We start from the raw sequence: 21017 nt of genomic DNA on the forward strand, positions 1-21017 counted from the left end.
TGGGCACATCACATCTTTCCAGTGAAAACTGACCCCTTTTTTTGCAATGTGCGTAGCTGTGGTTTTTGGAGTCTAGCTCAGGTGGCACCTAGGGAAACCTAGCAAATCTGTAAATTTTTTAAAACTAGACACCCAGGGGAATCTTGGATGGGGTGACTTTTGTGGCTCTCACCAGGTTCTGTTACGCAGAATCCCTTGTAAACCTCAAACTTTGTAAAAAAACTGAATTTCCTCACACTTCTGTGGTGGAAAGTTCTGAAAACTGTGGAGAGCCACAGACTTACACTCACCCAGCATGCACCTAAGTCTCACGATAAAAATAGTACCTCACTTGTGTGGGTAGACCTTGTGCCAGTGACATGAAATGGGCCAAAACATACTGTGGAGACTTCAAAATTATTGATTACAAAAGATCTTGTTTTGTGAGGGAGTCACCTGCATTTTTGTTACTGGGATCGGTGGACATCATGTGAAACCCACCAATCCCAGATATTTCTGAAAAATAGACACCTTGGAGAGTCCCGGGAGGTATAACTTGCTTGGATCCCCTAATGTTTTCCTACCCAAAATCCCCTGCAAACCTCAAATTTAGGGGGCACCTGTGTTTTTGGTCTACGGATCCACGGTCATCTAGGGAAACCTACCAAACCCACACATTTTTTTAAACGAGACATCCAAGTCCAGGGAGGTGTGGCTTGTGTGGATCCTCCAACGTTTTCCTACCCATAATCCCCTGCAAACCTCAAATTCAGCAACAAAAAATCACATTTTCCTTACATTTCTGTGGGGGATCACTGAGCTGGCACAAATGTCCAACTACCCAGCATTCCCCTTGATCTCCCGATAAAAATAATACCTCACTTGTGTGGGTGTCCAATGCATAATTTCCTAAAAGCATACTTTAAAAAACATATAGCGCTCAGAGTTCGCTGTGCTATTCCCTCAAACCCTATGCTTTTGGCCCCTCCTAGTCGCAGGCTGTTGGCCCATCCACACAAGTGAGATATCATTGTACTCGGAGACTGAGAGGAACGCTGAGTGGTAGGACATTTGGGCTTTCTGCTGCCCTGGGAGTGTGGGGAGCAGATCGAGGGCTATTGCCCCTATATGCCTCCAAGGGGAGCAGAAAGGGTGTGGCCATTTTTTAGGGGGAGGTGGGGGCATTGGCATGACTATTCTGGGAAGTCCCCACCCCTACATATCACAAAACCTAACATAAACCCTGTTGCCTAGTGAGCTTTCTGCCCCCAGGGGGAGCAGATCAGGGGCTATTGCCCCCATCTGCCTCCCGGGGTGGTTGAAAGACTATGGCTATTTTTAGGGGGGGGCTAGGGGCATTGGCGTGCCCATTCTGGGCAGTCCCACCCATACCTGTAGGAAAAAACATAATTTCTGGTGCCTAGTGGGCTTTCTGACCCTCCCCCCAGGGGCAGATAAGGGGCTATTTCCTGCACATGCCTTCCAGGGGCGTGGAGTGGGGTATTGGCATGTTCATTCTGGGCAGCCTTACCCTTTCACGTAAAAAAAGTGTAATCCCGGGTACCTAGTGGACTTTCTGCCCCTCCTGTTGGTATGGGTGGGGGCAAATCAGGGGCTATTGCCCCCATATGCCTCCTGAGGGTACATAAAGACTGATATTTTATATGGGGGGGCATTGCATGCCCATTTTGGGCGGCCCACCCCTATCAACATATATAAAATAAATCCCAGGGCCTAGTGTTCTTTCTGTCCCCCGGGGAGGCAGATTAGGGGTTATTGCACCCATCTACCTCCCATGGGGGGGCAGAAACACTTTGCCCGAGGTGATGCTCCACCCTCCCTGGTGCATAATGGGTGGATCCCTACTTGGGGATGGCACTCCTGCAGCGATCCCCAAGCGATCGTTTACTTTGTTTGACTCCGTGATGATTGGAAAAGTGCTTTTTATTACATAAACCGGTTACGCGCCACAAAGAGCAGAGGAGCACTTCCGCTGAGATTGTCCTGGACTGAACGCGCTGTGACTAACATGCAATTTGCAGACTTTGACCCATAACCTACTACAGATGATAGCCAGTTCTACACAGGTGGACTTCCTGATCCATCACACTCTGGTATGGGGGTTAGGCTATGCTACAGTGATCTGTGAAATTCCATGTAACAAAGTACCTGCCTACAGACTTTAGTACAGAAAAATAACAACCGATCCTTAAAATCCTATTGCCTTAAACGCATCCTTTTCAAAGTAAGTAGGTTAGGCCTACCGGCTTTGTCATAAAGTTTTATAGTAAACAGATCAAACCTATGAAATCTGGCATGTTTCTCACAATGAACTGATTAAGCCTTTACCCTTTAACATTGGCTTTAAACTTTACCCAAAACAGGCCTGTTCAGCTCGAATAAACTGGAAACAATCATTCTTCTACAGACATGGGCCGACACCCACTTGGGCCGGCCGCTAATTAGTACGAGATGTGTTATTTCACCGTTATACAGACATGTCAATCAAAGGATCCCGTTAGTCCATCAGCACTCTGAGTAAAGGCAGCGGTTGTATTCGAATGACAGTATTAGGGACAGTTTCATATTTCAAGTTAAAACTTATAAAATTCATACAAACAAGGCAATAAGAATTGTAAGTGTCAGTACGTGCTCCCCGAAGTAGGAAATTCCACTTTATATAATAATCATGAATGGTCTGTGACAGAGGAGGGGGGGGCCTGGGAGCAGAGGGAAAGTCAGACTGTATCATACTCATAACATAGCAAAGTAGGAGCGGTCAGCTAGGGGGACAAAGGAACATCCAACACTATTGCCAGAGGAGGGGCGCAGATGTCTCCGCGATAAGAATTCCACGGACCCCACACCTTAGTCCATTTCCTAGGCTTGCCTCTCGCCACATACACCGTCTTTTCTCTAAACATGCACCAGTCCATATTCTCCTTCCATACCGAGACCGTGGGTGACCTCTGGGAACCCCATAACTGTGCGATGTTGCGTTTAGCCACCATATTCCCCAAAGTCGCCCACTGCGTCTGCGCCACATTATAATCATTTGGCTCCCACACGTTCAGCAGACACCTCCTAGCTTCTGGTAACAGAGCAACATGTGTGACCTCTTCCATTACCGCATGCACCCGGTTCCAAAAGCGAGCCACCTCAGGACATTCCCATATGACGTGAAGGAAGGTACCCAGCAAACCACAGCCACGCTTACACAATCCATCCACGGAAAAACCCATGCGCATCAGGCGGGGTCCAGTGACATACGCTCTATTGAGTATCTTCAGTTGTACAAGCCGAAGGCGGGCCGGAATTGCCACCTCCCTCGGGGAGGCTACTGCCGATACCCAGTCCTCGTCATCTAATTCCAAACCGTCAGCTACCCAGACCTCCCTCAAGTGGGTCAACAGGTCCGCTCGTTCGTTTATAAGCTTTTTGTAAATCAAGTAGATCATGCTGTCAGGCACGTAACCATCTAGCACTCTGTCCTCCAGTGGGGAATTTTCGGGGATTGCAGTAACATCAGGTGAAACCGAACACAACGCATGGTGGACCTGAGCATACCGGAAGTACTCCCTATCACTCAGCTTATATTCCACTTTCAGCATTTCAAACGTTTTAAATTTCCCTTTCACCCAAAAATCACTCACCTTGCATATGCCAATCATATCCCATTTCTCAAATCCTTTTGGTTTCCACAGACAGCCCAGCCTTTCTGAAGCATACAGCGGAGTCGCTCGAGTCAGACGGTCCTTCCATCCCATCGCAGCATTCGCAGCATGCCACACCTGTACTGCTATCTTTGTTGGGCCTGTCAACTGCACACCGGGAGACTTCGAATAAAGTGCCCTATTGTAATCCCCACCAGGCAATAACATTTTATCCATCTCAAACGCCGGGTTCAGGGTAGGCCCGTACATCCCGTGATTCACCGCCGCCAATTGGGACGCCCAATAATATCGCTTGATATCGGGGAGTGCAATACCCCCATCATACCAAGGGAGTGTCAATTTTGTGAGAGCGATTCGCGATCGCCCGTCCCAGAACAATTGCCTCTGCAAACTCTCCACCTCACGAAAATAGCGGGCCGGTATAACGTCAAGTGTGTTTTGTAGTGCATACAGGAACCGTGGTAGCGACATCATTTTAAACAACACCGCACGTCCTAGCGTCGAAAGCGGAAGCCGTCGCCAACCCGAAACGACGGCCTTTAGTCGTTGAAGTGGGGGGAGTAAGTTCCGCTCATAACGGGCCACAGGGTCTAATGTTATGAAGACTCCCAAATATTTAAACCCCGACTGCGAAACCTGTATAGGGCAGCCTCGCGAAAGGAGAGGAGCATCGCCTGAGAGAACGTAGACGCATGACTTAGTCCAGTTAATGACCAAGCCGGAGTGACGACCAAATGAGTTTAGAACATCAACCAATACAACTAAAGACTTCCTGGGAGATGTGAGGTACAGGAGAATGTCATCCGCATAAAGAGAGATGCAGTCCTCAAATTCAGGCATCCACCGGATGCCCCGCAATGAGGGCTCCCATCGTAGCCAGGCAGCCAGAGGTTCCAAGGCAAGTGCGAAGAGGAGGGGCGACAACGGACAACCCTGCCGCGTGCCTCTTCCCAACACAAAGGGTGCCGACACTCTGCCATTCACTACCACCTGAGCCAATGGTTCATCATACAGCAACTTTACCCAACCGATAAACCCGGGGCCAAAACCAAATTTCGCGAGCGCGGCCCAAAGATACGGCCATTCTAGAGTATCAAACGCCATTGTTGCATCCAAAGACGCCAAAATGGCCGGCTCGCGTATGTACGCCGCTCTCGCGAGCACTCCATGAAGACGCCTCAGGTTCAGAGCCGTGTTACGGTAAGGTATGAAACCAGACTGATCCGGATGGATCAAGTCGCCAACGACCCTAACCAGACGATTAGCTAAGACCTTAGCCAGAATTTTGGGCTCAGCGTTTAACAGTGAGATGGGTCTATAGGAGATACATCGATCCCGTGACTTCCCCTCCTTGTGAATCACGACTATAGTAGCAAGACGCTGATCATAGGGGAGGGAGCCCACGTCTCGTGCTTCAAGAAACATGTCGCGTAGATAAGGCGCCATCTTGTCTGGGCGCAATTTATACAGTTCGATGGGAAGGCCATTAGGACCCATGGCCTTGCCGGAAGCGACCGAGCGAATGGCCAAAGCAATCTCATCAGGCGACAACGTCGCCTCCATCAGTATCCTATCCTCCTCCGACAAAGACGGCCACGCAATATCTCTCAGCAATCGATGAGAGTCATCCTCAGGGCAATCCGAGACTGGAGAATATACTTCGCGGAAATAATCCCCAAAACATTCAACAATTTCCACAGGGTCAGTCACACGCACGCCATCCGCTCTCTCAATAACCGGTACCACTCGACTCGCTCTCTCTTTCTTGTAAAAACCATGCAATCAGTTTTCCAGCCTTATCCCCCACATCGTATAAGCGCCCTTGTTGCTCTCTACTCATCACTTTGGCGGCATCAGTGACCAACGCTCTATAGTCAAGCTGCTTGAGACTGAGAAAGTGCAACTTAGCATTCGTAACACCCAGCTCCAGGTCCCCCTCCAACTCGGCTATTTCATTCTCAAGGCGAACCACCTCCTCAATCCTGCTTTGCTTGGTGTGGGAAATTAGAGATAGGGCTTGCCCACGGATCACTGTTTTGAAGGCTTCCCACAACGAGACAGCAGATGATACTGACCCCACATTTTCACTGAAATAGTGTTCGAGAGACTTGACCAGTTCAGCTCGGATTTTAGGATTACGCAGGTACCATGGGTTAATCGGCGCTACCCTTCCCTCAGCCCCGGGGTTGACCTCCATGTGCAACAGTAGTGGGGAGTGATCAGAAATACCCCTGGCCAGATGTCTTACTTCCCTGACCATCACAGCTTGGGCCGCCGGCATAAGGACATAATCAAGTCTCGATAGACTTCCATGAGCCCCTGAGTGGAAAGTGTATTGCGCCTCTATGTGGCGGGTGCATTAATCTCCAACAGTCTATCAGTCCGAGGGTATCTATTAGGCCTGGGCGGTAAATTCCGTTCCGCTCGCAGAATTTGCGGAATTTGCGTAATTTCGCGTTCCGTGGAGGACACGAAATTGCTCAACAGTCTGCTTTCCGCGATTTTGCGAAATTTTTGCTTGTTCGCGTTCTCAAAATGCGTGTTCGCGAGATATTTCTCCCCGAGCACGCAAATAGCAATTGTGAACAGGAAAAAAGCATCGCGAACAAGCAATTTTGCGTGTTCGCGGAATTTCTGCTTGTTCGCTGAGATTTTTTACCGTTTCGCGGAGATTTGCGTAACGCAATTACGCAAATTCCGCCCACCCCTAGTATCTATAAACCCACTCAGCCAGGTCTGTGCCCCCGGGAGATCCCTGGGAGGGTGACGATCCTCTCTACCGGATACAACAGAATTAAAATCGCCCCCCATCACCAGAACCCCCCCCGGGAGTCCCAAGACCATTCGCCCCAAATCAGCAAATGTTACAGTCTGCAATCCTGGTGGGACATAAACAGAAACTAGCGAGACAGTTCTGCCCTCCCATCTTCCTACGAGTGCAGCATACCGCCCTCTATCATCATGAATCATATCGTCCACCTCCAACGGGAGAGAGGCTCTAACCAAGATGCCCACCCCCCTCGAGCCAGAAGTGAAACCGGAGTGGACAGCGAGACGATATCCCCGCCTATTCAGAGCATGGCAAGAATTCCCAATTAGATGCGTTTCCTGCAGAAAAACAATGTCAGGCGAAAGTCGTTTCAAAAACTGCAGCACAACCCCACGCTTAATCCTGTCCCCCAATCCGTTCACATTCCATGAGAGTAATCTCAATCCCCTACCCCCCATCCCAGCCTTGTGCACAACCCCCTCCCCCCAGAGAACACGACCCCGACCACCAGACGTATAGTGTTATGTTGCCTTGTGAAACATTCAAACATTCCCCAACCCCCCCCTCCCCACCAACGTTTCAGTTACAACTCCCCCCCCCTGCACCCCTGCGTGAGCCCATATAGCCCCCCCAACTTGCAGTGTGCCTGTCGCCCTATCATTGACTAATCTACAAAAAGAAACCCCAGAGGAGGAAAGAGCCTCACTAAGCACCCCACAACCCCCGGGCAGTTAAGAATAAGGCACTGAATAGAAACATTGAACCAAAGTATTGAAGTGCCATCGCAATGTTCAGTCAGCGGGAACCAAAAGTCTATTCCTGCTCCGTCAAGCCCTCTCCGCTCTCCGCAGTCTGGCCCTCTCGATTTCGTCGCTGGGGCAGAGTATCAAGCCAATCTCCAACCACCTCCGGCCGATCGAAGAAATGTGACCGATCCTCAAACTCAACACACAACCTGGCCGGAAAGAGCATCGCATATTTCAGCCCCATGTCTCTCAGTCGCCGTTTAACACCCGTGAACCCCAATCTTTGCTTTTGGACCAATTGCGTGAAGTCCGGGTAGAAGCTTATAGTAGTGTTCTCAAACTTCGTCGGCCCACTCGCCCTCGAGGCCTGCAGGATAACGTCCCTGTCCCTAAAATTGAAAATTCTGGCAATGATAGGCCGTGGGGGAGCGCCCGTCTTCGGCTTACCGCCCGGAACTCTATGGGCCCGTTCGACCGCAAAAAATTTACTCAATCCTTTGGGTGCAAGATGGTTGATCACGAGGTCTTCCACGAAGAGGTCGGCAGCAGGATCCTCCGATTTCTCCGGCACCCCTATTAGGCGCACATTATTCCGCCGAGCCCTACGTTCAAAATCCTCCAGCCGACGGCCAAATAAATCACCGGATGTCCACAGCTGACGGATCTCGGTTTGCAGGTCGGACACGTCAGTTGTCAAGCTCGACGTTTTCAAATCCAAGGATTTGACCTTTTCATTCGTTTTTGAGAGATCCGCTCTGACTAGATTAACGTCGATCAAAACCGCGTCCAATTTATGGGCCAAGGTGTCGAATTGCTGACCAGCCGCAGCTTTCATCTCGTCAATGGCACCCATGACGTCCTGCAAGGTTAATTCTGTGGACTATCCCGGGCCTTCCTTGGTCTCTCCGGTGACCTATGCAGTCCACTAGGGGATCCTTTAGACTGAGCATAGCGGTCCATGTTATTAGCTTGGGTATAACCTCCCCGCCGAGTCGTCTTGGATTTTTGTTTATCTCCGTCCGATCTAGTCGCCATTGTCTGATGGCCACCAAGGTTGTCGTCCACCAACACTATTAGTAATCCCAGGACATCCAATCTAGTGGGCCTCGGCGATCACGAAATGTAGTTCAGACTAGTGTCCAAGATCCAGGCAGGATTCCCAATCATCCCACTATCGGTGTGTCGCTGACAATCCACGGTCCCTCAGCCAGTTTCAGCGAGGAGACCCGAAACCGAAAGTGAGAGTGTGGGGTACGCACCAGCCCGGGTCCTGCACGCCGTTGTTGTTCACTTTCTGCCCGGGCACCATGCCAACTCGAGTCCGGGGCAAGTTCAGGAGTAGGCCGCCAACTTGATATCGCTGCTATCCCGGTTCCTGTAGTCCGATTTAAGTTTGGACAATGAGTATCACCTCAGCTTAGGTTCGCCTGTAGAAGCCCGTCGATAAAATCAGGATATATTCAGGATAGACGTGGGAGGTTGCGGAGGCCCTCGGGAGCCCTGTGCCTACGCGGCCATCTTGGTTGCGCGCTAGGCTCCTCCTCCCTAGTTAAAACATTCTTAATATGTAGAAAAATACAGTTTGCAGAACAATATACAACCCTTCAACAGGTCCTAACAAGAATCTTCCCAGTGGACACCCCACGGTTTGTCACAGTTGGTGGCCAACATCAAAACCCATACCTACTATGGTAATCTGTGAGATTCCAAGCAGAAAAGTAGCTATCTGTAGGCTTTAAAGTAGAGGATTAACAATTCTCACCTAATGCAGAATTATGTTAATATAGGCTTTTCACAATAAACAAGTGAAGCTTAGTCCTTTTATTATAACAAACAGATCTGGCCTGTGGCCATGATCATTGGTTTGCCACCATGACTAGCTGAGTCCTGCTGCATAGAGTATAAACTTTGCCACAAGCCAAAAAGTACAGCACATATACTGTTTTTAGTAGAAGCATACAACTTTGGCCCAATCACAACATGCTAATGGAGCCTAAACACCTTTGTCAGGAGAACTCTGAATGCTGTTTGTTAATGAGCTAAGCTCTAAAGACAGTCGCTCTGTCAAGCCAGATGTAAAAATCCACGTTGTTTAAAGAGTGCTCAACTCTCATCTGTGCTGCTACCAGACAACCTGTAATTCCCCTAGTTATTTAAGATACTTAAATAGCACTAGCCCCTGAAAATTCAATGACAGGCAGCTGGATAAATTAACAAAATGAAAAAAGATGCGAAGAGGGCAAGCACTTCTTTTGTGGAAGAACACAACTTCTGCCCAATCAAAAGATGTACTCCTGGCTTCTATCAAGAGGGCAGAGCCAAAGCCTGTCTCCTGATGGATGCCACATAATCATCTGGGTACAGTTGCCAGGCCATAAGTGTGAAAGTGGGATAATGACATGGTGAGGGGTGAAAGATGAAGAGCAAGAAACAGCAAGAGAGACAAAACAATTAAGAGCAAGGAGAGATACTTAAAGGCAGGATCGAAAGATAAACAGATGTCAATAAACAGAAAGAAAAAACTGAATGGAGAGATAATGAAAGAATGCAGGATGCACAAAGAAATGGAGATAGAACAAAAAATGAAAGCAAGAGAGAGAAAAAAACGAAAAATAAAGCACAAAAGGGAAGAGCAAGGGAGTAAAATGAGAGAAGTAGGTACACATGCCTTTACCATGCCTGGCAAAAATATATAAATGGCATTTGATGCCTTACATATACTTACCATGTGTGCTACAGTCATGCGTAGTTAAGGCATCTGAGTGGTACAGGCTGTGCTGAAAAGGCATGCGTGGTAAAGGCATGCATTGTAATATCATACATTCCTCTTCTTGAGGTCCCAAGTACTCAAGAGGACATAAAATGTAACATTAACACAGCAATGGGCCTTATAAAGGCTAAGTCTTAAAACTCCAAAGGTCTAAATGATTTGTTTATTAACATAAAAAGCACTTTGGTGAATGCCAATTTGCACCCTATTATTTAATGCAGTTCTGAGTGGCTGTTTGCTTCCCAAATACCGGACGGAAGACATTTATGAACTGAGTTTTAACAATGACTGGCAAAGCCAAAATAAAGTCAAAGTTTTGTCTTTGCCAATGATTGCTTTGAGATAATTTTTGTTGTTTTATTGATTTTTGATGCAGCTGCCCAACCCAAAGGGGCTTCACCACAGCTCTCGAAAATCATTATTGATAGCCCATTGATTCTACATCTGAACGATCGACAGAACAACTGAATAATAGTCTCAATCTTTCTGCTTCAAACAGTAAAAACCGGGTCAACGTGTTTCGGCATAAAAGCCTTGATCACAACCATTGCTCATTTCCCCTAAAACATGACCTGGCTCCTCCAATGCGATTAGAAGCAAGGAAAACATATTTATGACCAAGGGTCTGAATTAGATCTCGGTAGACGAGCTACTCAATCACAATGGTGACGGATATCCTGTCCGCTGAAATATAAATCTCATTCTATCCTATGGGATTTATATTTCAGTGGACAGGATATTCTTCATTGTTGAGATGGAGTAACCCATCCGCCGAGATCTAAATCAGTCCCGATTATGGGCACTAATTCTGATCTATATATTATTAATTGACAAGTACATTGGCATTCAACTAAATAAGCTGGAATAGGAAATCAAGGAAAGAAAGGTAAGAAGATTTCAAGGCAACAAATTGGATTATGATTCTTCGAGAGTAATTCTTCGGACTCTTTCTCAGTCCTTTGCTTCCTCCTACTTTCGCCCTTTCTATGTTTTTCCCTCTAGTTCCGGGTCAAAGTTTAATGTGAAAAAAATGTGCGCCAATGCCCGCAAATAAGTGCTGGTGGGCCCCACCTGCACACCCCGCTCAAACTAAGCACTGGATGAATTATCACAATTACAAGATTTTGCATTTTAAAATTTTGAAAACATTTTGAATTACTTGATTTCTTGTATTTACAATTAATTTGCACACTATTTGCACTGTGGAGGTTTTATCCTAACTAACTGAGGCTTTGGGAGGTGTGGAAGGAAGTTACTCTCTTTGTCCATGCCATCTGATGCTACTTCCATATGCTCTCAATCCTGCTGCAAAGTACTCATTCAAGCACCTGCATGGGGGCGGGGTTTTCGGCTGAATATACCAATGCTGAAAGGTCCTTCAGTCTCTGCTGCGCTGCTTAAACACTCTGAAGGTAGCCATAACTCTCAATAACTTAAAAAGACAACAGGGAGGGGGTGGCAGCATCGGATACATTTTATCCCAAAAGCCCAGCCTATTATTTGCTTTTCAGCTTCACAAAACAAGGTTTTATGAAAATTCACCTCACATATAATTTATCCTATTAATTTTTTTATTTAACCTTCTGGCATGATTGTTTGAACAAGGAATGCACGTTTACAATCCTAATTCATCCCACAGTAAAATCTTTTAGGAAAGAGTAAGGGCTCGACGGTTGTGGTCCGACTACTATCTACTTCTGCAGTCTGACTATGCGTGCGGTCGGGGGCAGCAGTCGGAGGGACCGACCAACGCTTTCCGACGGGCTCTTTTGGTCGGAAAATCACTATAATCCCTTAGGGATGCCGTTTCTGCCATCAGGATTGTGATGTTGGTTTCCGACAACCATTCCATGTCGGCCTTTTCGATATAGAAAGGCTGTCAGAAAGCAACCTTGGGGGCCCTAGCAGGGCCCTGTCCTTCCGTGGCCTTTACTATGAGGCCCTGTGGGCACCCCTTAAACATCCCTGCACCATGTGGCAGGCACCATGAGGTGCCTGTCACATGGTGAAGGGATGTTCAAATACTTCAATTTTTCTATGGGCACTTATGCTGCTGGCGTTTTCCGCCCGCCGCACAAGCTCCCATAGGAAAATTGATGTTTTTGCGACTGCATTGTGTGCATTCGCATCCACATATTGCGGCCGGAACTGCTGACCTGAGGTTGGTTGGTTCTTAATCCACACCAGTGTCGGGCAGCCATGAGTCTCCCTGACATATTAATCAGGGCCTCAGTCTTCTTAGTACATGATTAGAAGAAACATTTAATGAGGTATTTTCTCCAACCTCCTATTACCATAACAAGGGGCCTGATTTACAGTTTGTGGGATGGGTACTTCATCAGAAATGTGACATTGGGCCACATGTATGACCGTATTTAGCAGTCGCAAATTGGAAATTAGGTGGTTTGTGACCACTAAGTATGTCTGTGGCATGTACAAACCCTATTTTGCAAGTCGGAAACTTGTACTGAATCACAAAATAGGGTTTGCGACTCACTATTAGGAAGGGGAGTGCCAAGGGTGTCCCTTCCTAAAAACGACTCTCGGTGCCATGTACGAATGTTTTGCGGCCGAAATGCAGTCGCAAAACATTCACATTTTACCACCGATGTAAAGTTGGTGGTAAACCAGTCGCAAAGGGGAAGGGATACCCAAGGGACCACTTCCGCTTTGCCACTGTGGGTGCAAATATTTTTGAAGAGCACGCATTGGTCCCACGGACCAATACCTGCTCTTAAAAAATGAAACTGAAACGTTTCATTTCACTTTTTGAAACACATCCCAATTTATTTTAAGCAAAAGAGGCTGTGTTAAAAAATACTGCTTTATTTAAAAAACAGTCACAGACATGGTGGTCTGATGACTCCAGCAGGCCACCATCCCTGTGAGTGACAGCCATTCCCAATAGGTCGCAATTTGCAACCTGCATCATGAATATTAATGAGACAGGTCCATTGCGACCCATTTGGGAATCGTAAACAGTGTCTCAGACATTATTGTACAGTCCATTTTGCGAGTTGCAAATTTCAAGTTGCACCTAATGATCCCAGGGTTGCTATTCTGCACAGCAATACAGAACAGATAAATTGACCTGATAAGGAGAAGCAGGGGTGTGGCTAACAGTAGCGCAGCAGGTGCAGGGGCACCTTGACCCAAGAGTCTAGGGGCCCGATGCACTGAAAGGATGGCTGTATTTTACTGCCCAGGCAGTGGATGGAGGGCTCATTTACTTTCTTGCACCATGGTCCAAGGCACCATTGCTACGGCACAGACGCGAAACAAGACTCACCTCAAGGACGAGCTTGCCCACCATATACTTTGAGGTGTCGAAGGAGAAGTTACAGTTGCCGTTCTCGTCTGTGACGCAGTTTGCCACATTCTCAGAATCGATGTAGAGTGCGATGCTTTGGTCGCGCATGCCCTTGTTGCCACCTTGGAGAATGAGCTAAGGAGAAAAAAAACCTGCAGTTTCATGCATCAAGTCCTGCTTACCTTCATGAAAAGGGCAACATAAATAAATAAATAAATGCATAAATGTGTGCGCTTGAGCAAACGCTTCATGCAAAAAGCTGCGTGCAATCCTTGATAAAAAGGGTAAAAAAACTGCAGTTTTATGCAACAAGTCATGCTTACCTTCATGAAAAGGACAACATAAATAAATACATAAATGTGTGTGCTTGAGCAAACGTGTCATGCAAAGAGCCACGTGCTATCAGTGATACAAAGCGTAAAACAAATAACTTAAAAAAAAAAATTATGTTTAGAAAATTTGTAATTTAAAGAGTCGGGTAAAATTTATTAAATATAGTATATATGTTTAGCAAAAAATTAATGCTAAGAGTCACGTGATGGCCTTAACAAAAAGGGTATATGAAATAAATAAAAAAATTATATTTAGCGACTGTTGATCGGACGGACTTTATAATTAAAGGATGTCAATGTAAATACATATTCCGATAAAATAATAATTTAGTTAAACTTCTGAGCTGGGAAACTATTCCCCAGATTAGGAGCACAACACTTACTGATCCAGTGGTGTTGATGCCCTGCCTGTAGCAGGTGTCGGTGACCTGGTAGTTGAAATAAGGAGTGGGCATCTGACGGGAGATCCACACATTGGCACTCTTGAACACCTGTACGCCTGTGTGAAACAGAAGCAAGTGAGCAAAACCTCAGCTTCACAGTAGAATTCACAGTTGACTTAAATGCAGAGATCACACTCCCCCATTCACACATACTTCTCCCCAGTGGAAAGTGCCAATGTAGAGATCCTCCCTTAAAACAACTATAGGCCAGCTCATGCATTCCTGCTTTTGTATCTATGAATAAAAATTTCAAATTGCAAATACCAGATCTAGGAAATTCATCCTGTTTGCCCTCATCAGCCCCAATTTTGGACTGATGCTTGAGGTTACTGAATCTGGATGGGCTCTGCTAACCAGGCCTAGTGCCAGTGTTCTATCTACTAAAGGTATAAGCTGGTTGGTATCATTCTAATTGGTGAGGACAGCCTGCCTTTCCCTAGTATATGGTAGGGAATGTAGATTTTAGAGACCCATGTAGGCCTAATGCACTTCAATGTACACTGTTGTCTATTGACATTTTTAAAGCCAGGCCCGCCTTGCAAACTGGTTTTAAAATAAAACTGGAGGTGCTTTTAATTCTAAAGTCAAATGCAGACAAAGTCCAAAACTATATTTGTATTACTTAAAAGTCACCCCTAAGATCTGCCCTTGGTGCTAAAGGGTAGGGTGAACATTATAAAAATGGGGGCAATGTAAAAATGTTTCAAATGCCCCATTATGGAAAAACAGGCAATATCATTTCCCAATTTTAAAGCTGCTATCCTCTGAGACTTTATTACATTTATTAAAGTTCTCCCCATGTTAGCCTAACTTTGGAATGCAGCAGCTAGCCATATTATTCAAAGTATCAAATTAATATTAACACTAAACCGAACAACTTGCCAGGGTCTGATTTAATATAGCTATTGCAAGAAAGTAGCTTTAGAACTTAACATCCTGAAGTTACCTAAAGCAGCCTCTTTAAAATGTAGGCAGTTGTTAGGCACACCTCTGGGTTGGTTTACACAGAGGGAAACTTCAAGGAGAGAGTTTGTCCATTTTGATTTTTGGGAGAATGTTGCTTTCAGTGCAGACGTTTGACAGACTTCACAGAAAATGGTCAAGCTAGAGGGCGATAGCTTAATTCCTATTGGTTAGAGCCCCCCCCCATCAAGCCCAGAAGAAAGACTTCCCTGGTGGACCCGTAGACTGCACCCCAGTGAGCATTGCATGCTGAAAGATTGCACCTGCTGCACTCACAAAGATCCACAAACAAATTACTGTGCCAGACTTCAAAAAGAAAGGAGTGGCCTCCCTGACCAGCAACCAGTATCTATGAGCTGAAGATGTAACCCGCAAAGCTAAAAAGATAACATGCCAGCTGACCAGCTGTAACTGGACTTGTCCTGGACTGTACATGTGCATTGTGGAAGATTGTGTCCTAACTTGCAAGTGGCATCCCAGAATCTATGAGCCCTTGGCCAATGCTAGAGGGCGCTTAACTCCCAGAAGGAACCAATAAACAGATGGCTCCCTCATTGGAACCAATGCAGCACAACGCAACTTGATGCAAGGCCTTGCATCACAACACTCGCAACACCTTGGAACAGATACTAGACGATATGAAGCTTTGCAAAGCTTCACCACACAACCACATCAGGAACGATGCAATGTGATGCAATTCGGTGCTAGACTTGAGTCGCAGATCTCATGACTCCACTGAAATGATGGAAGTCCATGTAAAGCCTTGCCGCATAGCTACAGTGTGACGCAACTTGATGCAAGATCTCACATTACAGCCCTCACTGCACCTCAGAACAGATGGTGGATGACATGAAGCCTCACAAAGCAACGCCGCCCAGACTGCGTACCAAAGACAAATGGTACAATACTCAGAAGGCCTAACTTGGTTCTCTGCCCGGCCTGCGCTCCAGCTTGGTTGGCCTTAACTTGTGGCTTTCCTGGTCCAGCATGACCAGATACCCTCAATTGGTTGCCTTGCACAGCTTGATGGTATTTTTTCCTAAACTTTTAGAAATTCATATCATTTCTCTGATTCCCTATATTGGATTTTTTTGGTTTTGGTGTCAATTTAAAGATGAAGATATTTCCTATTTTGACAAATTGGTGTTGGATTTTTAGTGTGTTGTGCATTTTAATTATCTACTGTTTTGTTTTTGTTAAATAGTTTACTCATGCCAATCTCCTAAGTTTTGCCTGACTGCTCATTTGCCAAGCCACCAAGGGTTGATGATTGATCATGGATTAATTTACTGAGACTTGACTGGACAAATTAGTGATTGTGGTATTATGACTAGCTGAAGGTGAATCCCCCACCTGATTATAACCCACTTTCCTAGATCAGAATGCAAAGGAAATTTGGACTGGGAAAACTGCTCATCATGAGTGCCTGCGATAGCTACAGCTCTCTCAGTCTTTTTCAGTTCTCAGTCTATCTCCGCTTTCTCATTTCTCCTCCTACCTTCTTTTCTCCTTTGCTTCCCCCATCTCTTTGGAATTGTCCTACTCCCCATTCCTTATCTCCTTTCAAAGCAGCCGGAAGACTCTGAGAATAAAGGACTACCCCTCATGCTTCACTTTGTCATGATGCAACCGATATGAGGGAATTGGCCAGGTCCAGAATCATTTCCTCAAGGGGTGTGCAACATTTGTGTAATTTACTGTTGTTTAATAGTGCAAAATTTCACACACACAACCACATTTATGCGTAATCACAAAAAAATCAAAATCCAGAATTTAGCTCTACATTTAAGAGCAAATCGAGTGCTCACATCCATTTTGGCATCAATGATGCAATTCAGGCTATAAAGAAAATAGCACACTCTCAAGTGCCACCAATTACACCTTCTAATGTTCTGGCTGTTCACCTTGTTTTTGTCCTCCTGTGGTAAACTTTTGCAGCGAACACAGATCAATTACGTGATGAGGAGTAATTTCTGGAACTTTGCATAGGAAGTGCAACATGAAATTCCTGAAATTACACAAGACTGCGCTGGTGTAGTAGCAATTTTGCCCGGGACTGCTTTTTACCAGAGCGTTGGGGAAGTTTAAAAAATGTGTCTATTACCCCTTACCCTTTGCAGTGAGACCCATGAAATTAGTTCACAAAATATGGTGAGTTACCCGTTAAGTTCTTTGCATCTCTTCGTAGAACAAACTCTCAGCTTACATGAATTGTATTTAAATTGATTTATTCTAGGTACTCCCAGATGCAGCCATCTGGTTAACAACCCCCACATTCTAAAGAAATATCCAGTGCTTCTGAATCACCATAAATTCTAGAACAGGCACTAAAGGTTCCACAGTGAAATATGCATACACTACATATGTCTCTATTTTGCAAACCAAATTAAAATAAAATAAAAAAAAAATTATGTATAGTTAAAATACATCTTAGAACAAAAGACTATATATATGTTAGAACTTAGTCCAAATAGGGAGCCTTACTTACAGTCAGGGAAAGGAGGGACACTCTCTTTGATAACCCCTTCTCACCCCCTGGTAGCTTGGCACCAGCAGCCAGGCTTATCTTCAAGGCAATGTGTAAACTATTTGCAACCACACTCCCAGGGACACAGTGATAACACCACAAATGGACACCACACTGATGTATGAAAATAGCGGTATCTTTATCAAGAAGAAAAATACAATAAGACCAAACGATAAAAATCCAACATATGCGTATTCAAAATATTTCACTTGCCCAGTTATTAGGCCAACAAACACTTGTAGCTTCTTGCGATATTAATGAGCAGTTCACGATGTTCAAATGCAGTCCTAATGCAATGCTATGCAGTTCATAATGCAGTTCGTATTGTCAGACTAATGCAGTTCATAATGCAAGAATAATGCAATTCTCAATGCAAGTAATCAGGCAGTTCGTAATGCAAGAATAATGCAATCCTCAATGCACGTAATCAGGCAGGTCGTAATGCATGAATAATGCAATCCTCAATGTACGTAATCAGGCAGTTCGTAATGCAAGTATAACACATTCCTTAATGCAAGTAATAAGGCAGTTCGTAATGCGAGAATAATTCAATTCTCAATGCACATAATCAGGCAGTTATTAATGCAAGTAGAATGCAATCCTCAATGGAAGTAATAAGGCAGTTCGTAATGCATGAATAATTCAATCCTCAATGCACGTAATCAGGCAGTTCGTAATGCAAGTATATCACAATCCCTAATGCAAATAATAAGACAGTTCCTAATGTAGGAATAATACTAGGCCAATTGACACGATTAGTGCGGGCACCACTAGGCCCCAACCACAGACAGCAGTCCTGAACTTCCGAGGGCGGCCCCGTTGCTGCTGGGCAGGTCCGGGCCGCTCGAGGACACAGCACGTCTATCGCAATGCAATGGGTGAGCGACAGGAGCATTCCCGTCCTCCTCCTGCACGCCTCCGCAGGCCACACACGCTTGCAGCTCCCGACCGGAGTCCAAGCCTTACTTGGGGGATGTGCTGCCTCGCTCTCTCTCTCTCTCCCTGCTCGTCGGACGTCCTGCTGGGCACTTCCAATGATGACGCAGCTCCGATGCAAGGCGACGCTGTAGCCGGACAGGTTACGGCGCTGCCTTCTCCATTGCTGATGATCTTGCGAACAACGATCACGATTACCTCACGACTTCCTTAGCTTTACGAAATCCTTCAGCATGCTGCGGCTCGGGCCGGCGGTGGTGATCTTGATCTGCAGCCTCCGTTACGATGATGGCTCGGGCCACAAACAGTTACACAGCAGCGTGGACGATGATTCATGCTGCGGGGGCACTGCAGTCACAGGGCACTTTCCAACCAGCACCATGGACCCCTCGGCAGTCTCAGGCTGCACATGCACAAAGTGTCGCTGAGACTTGGTTGGGCTTCGGGCCACACAGTTCCGGAGCAATGCTTACAAAGGTCTCAGGCTGCAAAAAGCTCACGCACACAGCGTCGCTGAAACGCACTTGAAACTTTGATGTTCCTGAGTTTCCACAACAGGGAGCCAGCTCTCCTCGGGTCCTTGGAGACTAGTTACTTCGGGACACGGCACACAGCAAAGTCCTTTCAAGCAGGGGGTCACAGCACACAGCAAAGTCCCTTAGCCTCTACTTAGTTAAATCAGCAAACTGCTGGCCAGCGCCAGAACACACAGCAAGGGTCAGTCCTTCTCTTCAGCTGTTCTTCCTTGGCAGAGGTTCCTCTTGACCACGAAGTAGTTTTCATCATTTTCCGTCTTCATCAGTCCAAAGTTCAGGGGTTTCAGCTCTCATAGTTATACCCCTAAATGTCTTTGAAGTCTTTGTGTTCAGGGGCACTGACTCCTGTCGAAACCAGTTCTGGTGTCTTTCTGCCAGTGGCACCTTCTTCCTTTGATAGTGGGGATCTGGTTCCTTAGACACTCAGCCGGAGGTGGAGCCCTACTTTTATGGCAGCAACCCAGGCCTTTTCACATCCAGGGGGCTACTCCTCCCCCATACACTCCAGATGCAGGTCAGACTGTTGCTGTCTCACCTACTCCTACCCTGGGTCAAGACATTTCCCAAATCCTATCACATTCAAATCCGGGCAGTCAATCCACAGCCAGGCAGAGACACACAGAATTGTTAGAACAAAACAAACAGCCACTTTTAAAAGCGCGGTTTGTAAACACACAATTCAAAAACCACCTTCACAAAAAGATGTGTTATTAAATTGTGAGTTCAGGCACACTAAACTTCATCTCTCCATCTTAAGCCTGTGGGAAGCTAGGCTGGAAACATATTACACAGCCTTCTCCATTCTGTCCTATGGGCAAGATGGCCTTGCAACAGTGAAAAACGAAATGGAGAGTATTTCACTGTTAGGACATTCTACACTTCTCAGTACATGTCCTACATTTCACAGACACTTCACCCTGCCCAGGTGGGTGCCTTGGGTCTACTATAGGGGTGTCTGATGTGCATGGAAATGGAAGGGTAAGGCCTGGCAAGTGGGTGCACTTGTCAGGACAACATGGCTCTTGGCGCACTGCGCGCAGGCACTGCCGTGACAGGCCCGAGTTCTCTCTTTAGAGCTACTTGTGTGGTTGGCACAATTAGTGCTGCAGGCCCACTAGTAGCATTTGCATTACCAGCCCTGGCACACATAGTGCACTTTACTAGGGACTTTACTAGTAAGGCAAACATACCAATTATGGACAACCAATTACCATAACACTTTATACAGGGAACACTTGCACTTTGACACTGATCAGCAGTGGCAAAGTGCCCAAAGCATTTAAGTTGGTAACACCATGTCAGGAAAAAGGTCTTAGGGGGAAGGCAAAAAGTTTAGGGAACTTTAGCCAAAAAGGGACAAGTCAAACAATATATATAAACAATCAACTACAAACTTTACTGGGGTACAGAACACTTGGAGATCGAGACAGCATTAAGTTTAAATAACGTACACAATATTCAAAGTTGCATGGCATCCTTGCTTTCCTTTTTCGTCCGATTCATTGTATTGTTATAAATGCCAATACGTTTTTTTTACACTTTTCCATGTGTCTTCCACAACTACTATATCACCAACCTGCTCCTGTTCGGTTTTGTTCCATCTTCCATCCCAGCATAATTTGTACCTACTCTTTTGACCAATTTATGATCAGAATAGACTGATTTACCTTATTGAACATTCCACGGAAATGTGATTTTAACCATCTGCCCTACAATTATATCCTGACTTTTCACTCCTAAAACTGTGAAAACATTCTCCTTATACAATTCCTGTTTTTCCTGTATGTCTTTTTTATATCTTGCTCAATAATAGTTATACACATAAACATTATCTAATGCGCGAGTTAATACAGATTTCTTTTCCCTCAATATGTCAAAAGGAGAATACCCAGATGTGCACTGTGCAGTGGTCTTATAAGCCCACATCAGTTATTTTACATGGCCTTTAACAGGTAGTCCATTGCCAGGGGCCAATTGAATGCCTTCTTTTAACACCCTATTCACACTCCACACATGACCATTGGCCCTTGG

The 21017-nt window shown here is 45.8% G+C and overlaps 1 protein-coding gene across 4 annotated transcripts in view; it reads right to left on the reverse strand.

The window, feature by feature from the left end:
• Window positions 1-21017, reverse strand: part of LOC146812898 (ovostatin-like) — a 388701-nt gene that overhangs the window by 262704 nt on the left and 104980 nt on the right. For all 4 annotated transcript variants that reach the window (XM_085619969.1, XM_085619967.1, XM_085619968.1 and 1 more), the window contains exons 10-11: window positions 13965-14080; window positions 13229-13384 (exon numbers count right to left, since the gene is read on the reverse strand). In XM_085619969.1, coding sequence (XP_085476095.1) covers window positions 13229-13384; window positions 13965-14080 — 272 coding nt within the window. The remainder of the gene's footprint in view (window positions 1-13228; window positions 13385-13964; window positions 14081-21017) is intronic.

The sequence above is a fragment of the Triturus cristatus genome, chromosome 7, assembly GCF_964204655.1.
Source record: "Triturus cristatus chromosome 7, aTriCri1.1, whole genome shotgun sequence".
NCBI classification, from domain to species: Eukaryota; Metazoa; Chordata; class Amphibia; order Caudata; family Salamandridae; genus Triturus; species Triturus cristatus.